The 6,357-nt window shown below is 35.2% G+C and overlaps 1 protein-coding gene across 1 annotated transcript in view; it reads right to left on the bottom strand.

Annotated features, from left to right (window-relative positions):
• Positions 1 to 6,310, bottom strand: part of LOC111328296 (putative pyridoxal-dependent decarboxylase domain-containing protein 2) — a 22,204-nt gene extending 15,894 nt beyond the window's left edge. Inside the window, exons 1-10 of the mRNA XM_022932701.2 lie at positions 6,109 to 6,310; positions 5,811 to 5,863; positions 5,512 to 5,565; positions 3,575 to 3,643; positions 2,397 to 2,546; positions 1,903 to 1,958; positions 1,346 to 1,415; positions 1,041 to 1,104; positions 422 to 452; positions 1 to 31 (exon numbers count right to left, since the gene is read on the bottom strand). The exon at positions 1 to 31 is cut by the window's left edge and continues 7 nt beyond it. Coding sequence (XP_022788436.1) covers positions 1 to 31; positions 422 to 452; positions 1,041 to 1,104; positions 1,346 to 1,415; positions 1,903 to 1,958; positions 2,397 to 2,546; positions 3,575 to 3,643; positions 5,512 to 5,565; positions 5,811 to 5,863; positions 6,109 to 6,213 — 683 coding nt within the window. The 5' untranslated portion in view covers positions 6,214 to 6,310. The remainder of the gene's footprint in view (positions 32 to 421; positions 453 to 1,040; positions 1,105 to 1,345; positions 1,416 to 1,902; positions 1,959 to 2,396; positions 2,547 to 3,574; positions 3,644 to 5,511; positions 5,566 to 5,810; positions 5,864 to 6,108) is intronic.
• Positions 6,311 to 6,357: the final 47 nt, after the last annotated feature.

Genomic DNA, 6,357 nt, shown 5'->3' with positions numbered 1-6,357 from the left:
TGTGTTGAACCAAATACTGTGTTGCATGGTACTAGAGAAGACATGAAAAGAAAATTAGTATTACAAAGATTTCAAAAAAGAATTAATGTTTTTTTCTATAGCTTGGAACAACAGGTACCGGTATTGGTCAAATCAAGTTAGTCAACCAATTTGCAACACCCTAATTTACTACATAAATATCTTTTCTTGGATATAATTGAGAAATGAAAGCGATGACAAATTTCGAACACTGTTACGGATTCCTCGCGTTCCAGTTTACCTTAAGTATACACAAACTGTTTCTCTGTCTTACAGATGAGTTATTTTTTACAGAATTCCTTACAGAGTGAGATATTTTTCATAATTTTACTTAACATGCCAAAAAAATCAAAGAAATTGTATTATTGTAAAGTGGATTAAACCACCTTTTTTAAGTCTTTACCTTTACAGACACTGGATTGAGGTAATCCCAGCTGTTAAGACAAAAATGGAATAAATTCTAAATATCCTTCTTTTTAATCAGATGTTGTAAATATTATGTCTCAACTAATTTTAATGTAGATTCTGGTCATGACTCAATTAGCCAGTTAAAACAAGTAGAATATCAAATGAATGAATGTTGCAAAGTTTACATTCATACTGTCATCATTCCCTAGCTAAATACATGTCAAAAGGAGATACGGTATATTTAACAATTATTCCACTTGTGAGCGCACATTGGATATGAGATGATAAATAGCCAATGGGGCGCGTAATGCCGACTTCGCTCTAATCATCTCATATCCAACAAGTGCAAGTGGAATAATTGTTTTATTAGAAACATTAATTAAAATTAAATTATTAAATTTCATTACATTTTTAGCTCCCTTTTAATTTTAAGCTGATGTGTATGCTTACCATATTTGTAGATTATGGTATATTGGCTAATATACCATGATAGCTAGGCCAATAAAAAGTCTTGAATTGCATTATCCAATGATCCAGTTTTTAATGATATCAGTTATGTTCTTAGGACTTTTAATTAGAACTTAAAATTGAAATTTTTTCTCCAGAAAACATACCTGTGTACACAAATAATGTCCTAGTGAGTTAAAAGCAGATGAACTGATGTACACTACAGGGGGCCTGCAAACAAATCAATGCAAATCATAAAAAAGGATGTTGTGTGTAACAACTGATCTTGCAACATTTACTCCTAATTAATTGAGGGTATGCTTTGATAGATGTGACTGATATTTTGACAATCACACTACAAGAGCATCTTAACTTAAATGTAGTCATCTTCGACTAAACAAAGCCAAAATTAAATTTTCATATACATGTAATTTGTTGAGTATGCCCAAGTTTGAGACCTGAGAAATGTTACCTGGTATACAGAGCTGTAAATCCTTCTGTTCCAAATTTGGGGTATTTCAGTCGTAAAGCCAACCTGCAAACTGAATACAGATCGTTGTTTGAGCTAACATATTTGTGCACCATTAATAATGGGAATAGGACTGAGTGGTGTCCAGTTCAGTCTGTAATCAAACAGGTGATTAACAAAATTGGACAACCATGAAGTGGGAGTCCAATTTGTCAATCACAAGGATGATTACAGACAGAATTAGACAACATGAAGTCCTGTTACTAATTAATCAAACTATGACAACATTTGCAAAAGAAACTAGACATCAGTTATACCTTTTTTTCCAATTAGATGGGAAAATGTGCAACAGCAGCAAGCACAAGACATGTACTGTCCACTTACACAGGTATGATGCGTCAACTGTCCTTTTACACTGTCCTATTACAAGCATGACGCATACGCTGCAAATTGGGCTAGTGATAACCAATCAGGTTCAAGAATTTTGAAATAGTTTTGATTAGATTTGATTCATCAGCATACATTTACTGCTGCACATGTAAGAATAATTCAAGCCTTACCTCGCACCAACCCATCCCATTGGTGTTCATGAAAGCAACAAAGAGCATTTTCATATCTGCAAATGTAACAGAGTATGTGTAAAACAAATTGGATTTTCAATTTTACTCACAGATGTCCCAGAACAATAGAAATCACATCTCTCTAAAGAGCTTTGAATTTCCATTTTTTTTTTAGAGAAGCATGCAATTTTTTCCAGGAGCATGTACCCAGATGCCCCCTAGAATTATGGCATTTGCAAAGCATAATTACCTTTCTGGCATAATTCAATTAAGCCATCTGATCAGTTCAGATCATGCATCTATTACAGTTTCTTAAAACAAACTTGAGATCAATTAACTCTTTATGGCATTAGATTTGCTTTGATAGTTTCATATACAAGTGCTTTTTTTTGCGGTGAATATTAGCCTTACTAGCCAAAAAAAGTAAAATGCAAGGTGTCCTATTTATTTCAAGAGCCCAACCTCCAATTTAAATTATGACAAATCTTTCTTACCCAAACAGCTTAGATAACCAGTGAGAGCAGTCAGACCTGATACAAGCAGACAATTTATTTACATAGGCTTCATCCAACAAGGATAAATATAATGATAACGTCTTGCCAATGATGTTGACGTGAGTGTAATGATCTGGTGTACAGGTGAACCTTGAAAAAAAAAATGCATCATCATCATCTCTCAGACTAAGGGCATTGTAAAAAGGTAAGACTTTCTATCCAAGCCTTAACGTTATTTCTAACTCATATATATCTTATTAACCTAGCACAAGGGCCGGACTGGAAGAATATCAGCCCAAGGTCTTGACAGTATGGACCAAGCGCAGCGAGGTCTGTACAAAAAAGACCAAGGGCTGATATTTTTCCAGTACAGTCCCAAGCAAGCTTGGTTAATAAGAGATTTATTATATGACTGAAGTTCAAAGGGATGCAAGTGCGGTATCATTTGGGACCATTCAGGACAGTGCCTGGTCCAAAACTGAGAGAATATTGACCGGTAATAGAGCATTTTGATTGGTTGATTTTAGTTATTGGCCCTCTGACTGCCTGAGTCGTGTAATGAATGTTATTAACACACTAACTTGCTGTAGCAAGGCTTTATTTTCTCAGCAAAGTAGCGCACACTATATTGACTTGATTTGATGCCCTAATTTGTATAGGAACCCTTTTCTCAGAGGGCCCATATGCAAAAGAATCTGTTTTTGTTCACAGGCATCATCAGTTATTGAAGAGACTTAAAATGTCCAGTAAAGTGACACAATTCTAATAATGCCCACTATTCTTCAATAAAAACAATATCAGAGTAAAATGAGACTTAAAGTGGTTTTTCTTTCCCAATTGTCTTTCCATTCTTGATCACAGAAAAATAAAACTTTCAAGAATTGAAACTCTGCGCCTTATTCAATCAATTTATCAGGGTTCACATTCTCTGCTTACTGTTTTGACACCTGGATCTAGAATGATTGAAGGAAACCTCTCTATGTACTTAGGCACAGTGCAACTACCCAGATAAGAGCATAGACAGGTTCTGGCCAAGACCAAGAAAAAGTAGAGAAAAGTGATTGCCAAGTTTGGAAGTTACTTGAGATTGGCTACCATTCTCCATTCATTTTAACAATTAAAAAGCCAGTATATACAAGTAAGTATTATGTAAATAAAAATTGATGAGGACCACTTACTGCATTTGTGGCTTTTCATGATCCACTAGGCCACAGATTTGAGACAGCACTTTACTCAACTCTGTTTTCCTGTATAAAAGTTGACAAGAAAATTTTTAATAATTCTGTGATAAAAAATCAATTACAAGTCAAAAAGAACATACTTTAAAAAGAGGTTTGTTCCTGTGACAACCAAGTGACAATTATTATTAATGAGACAATAAAAATTCCTATTTAAATGAGGAAGTTATCCAAGCTTTAAACCACACTTTATTTAAACCAAAACTATTTAAGACAAAAAAGGTTAAACTGTTCACAATTAAAGCAGCAAGACCCTGCTGCTTGTAGACTTTCTGTAGTAAATTTTAAATGCATACATGTAAAACCAAAACAGATTTGAAGTTTCCCAACAAAAATTTGACAATAACAATGACATTAAGTCATGCATAACAACCAAGAGTTTTAATATATGCATAACTAGGAAGAGCTTAACAATGAGTAAATACAGCTGGAAACATATTTGAAATTTATTTCTTCCTGTCTTAAATATTCATGACTTTTAAATTCAAATCTAACAGTTTATCTCCTAGGAGTCATAAATAATAGCATACTACACATAACCTCTACATAATCACTTCTGGGAGTGTAAGGATTAATCCAGTCTACGTGTATTCAGCAGTGCCATAATAATTTACAAAGTTGGATTGAATTTGCTAAAGGGAAAAGCTTAATTTAAGTGTAGTCAAGTCACACTGAGAGAAAATCAGACTCAATAAAATAAAAAATGAATAAAAAGGGGAAAGTTGCTTTAAGAGACTGTGTTGCTGCTTAGGTGAAGCCATTGGGTATCACAGGAACATTTTGTTTTATCAAATGAGTACTGATAATATGAACTGACTGTGGTAAAGAGATTCTAAAGCTGACGTTTTGAATATCAGCCCTTCATCAAACCATACAACAACAACAACAACAACAACAATAACAACAACAACAACAACAACAACATCATTTATTTAAACATGATAAAATCCATGATAAAGATCCCCTATGACAAGGGGCTTACACAATCATGAAACATCAGCATAAGCAGGGGTTTCATTAATGTTTTCAGCAGGAGAGAAACTGGTTTTCACAGGTGGGCAAAACTTTTTTAACTAAACTTTATAAGATAAACCTTCCTCCAGATTGTTAAACCAGGTGAGCAAAACCGTCCTTACAACCGGTCAATTTGGCCGGTGCCCGGCCCTTAATGAAATCCGTGCATAAGAAAATGAATGGTTTGGACCTTGAGGTAGCAAGGAGTATCAACAATGTTTCTTAGTAAAAGTGGTCAAAGTTCTAAACTTGTTGTACAATGAGAAAAGGTAAAATTAGTTGACAGTCTATCCTGCTGGAGCTTATCATTGTTGCAGTGGCATGAAGTGACTGAAAATATTGCTACCCTCCTTCTAATTCTCTAGATGGGATACTAGTTCATTGTATTTGATCTGTAACCCCCAGCATTTTCAGTTTGGCCCAATAGTTTGTCAGTATACATTTATACTCCTGGGTGGAGAGAGGGAATGACAGAGTTCTGTGTTCTGACTAAGAAAACAACACATCAATCTGGCCAAGGCTGACAGCTAGTTAGACCTTTTGATATACAATCCTAAACAATAATCATGAAGCCAATGTGTCCCTCATTGATCAAAACAACTCATACTTCTAACCTCAAGTGAAATTGTGATAAGTGATCAGTCAATTCAATCAAACTAGTGGGGAGGGGGTGGGGGGTAGGGGAGGGCAACAGGACTACACTTGAATAAAATTACTTAGCTTAGGAGCTGCATGACCCTTAGCCAAGGCATAATAGAGCAAGATCACCAGCTTTAATCTATCCTGAAGCTATTCCTTACTTTAATACCAGAAGTGACAATTGAAATTTCTTTCACAAATGAGTGAAAATACAGTGAGCTTACGATTGTGGTTCATCTGTATCCTCAGACAAACTCTCCTCTTTGTGCTCTTTGTCCCTGTTCAAGAATATCGAAATAGCAATAAAGTATAAACATTTCACATCAACGACATGTAATTACATTTACCAGCTATAGCCCTAATGACGTTCATGGTCAAATATGACAGATTAAAACAGACAAAAAATTTCCCTATTTTGTCAAGAAATATCGCTTAAGCATTTAAAAGCTAAACATCAACATATCGCATGAAAAAATACTTCCGTTTCAAACGATCTTGGATACAAAATTGCGAGCAAACTCACCGACTCAAATCAAGCAAGGACTTGACACAACTGAGAACAACATTGTATGTTTCCTATAATAGAAAAAAAAAAAACAATACGTATCAGGCGACAAAACAATCATAGAAGAGTTCCAAAACTTTTAGCACCTGTTGTAACTATTTCCACCTTATCCATAAATCAATAACACAGCTGATCCACAAACAATATTTAAAAGGTTACTTTTACAAAACAGAGGACTGACAAAATAGTTTGTGGGGGCTTATGGTCTAGAACGAAACATACAAAAGAATATAAAGAACGCATGAAAAAAACAAACCAGGTACTCTTTCTGGTCCACTTTTCCGTCTTCTGAAAGCTTCTTCATATCGTCGTCCACAAGTCGGTTTTGTTCACTCGATAACGCCGCACTGTCGTCCGCCATATTGATTTTCGCTACAGGAGCCACGCAGACACTCGCAACGTCACTAGTGGAACCCAGGCTTTTGGGAGCTCGCGGGCGCCAATTATGAATATTACGGAATGGACCGGAAAAGGCCGCAAGCTCAAACTAAACTTTACTTTCACA

The sequence above is a fragment of the Stylophora pistillata genome, chromosome 10 (assembly GCF_964205215.1).
Source record: "Stylophora pistillata chromosome 10, jaStyPist1.2, whole genome shotgun sequence".
Lineage (NCBI taxonomy): Eukaryota > Metazoa > Cnidaria > Anthozoa > Scleractinia > Pocilloporidae > Stylophora > Stylophora pistillata.
This window is presented reverse-complemented; position numbering and strand designations above follow the sequence as displayed.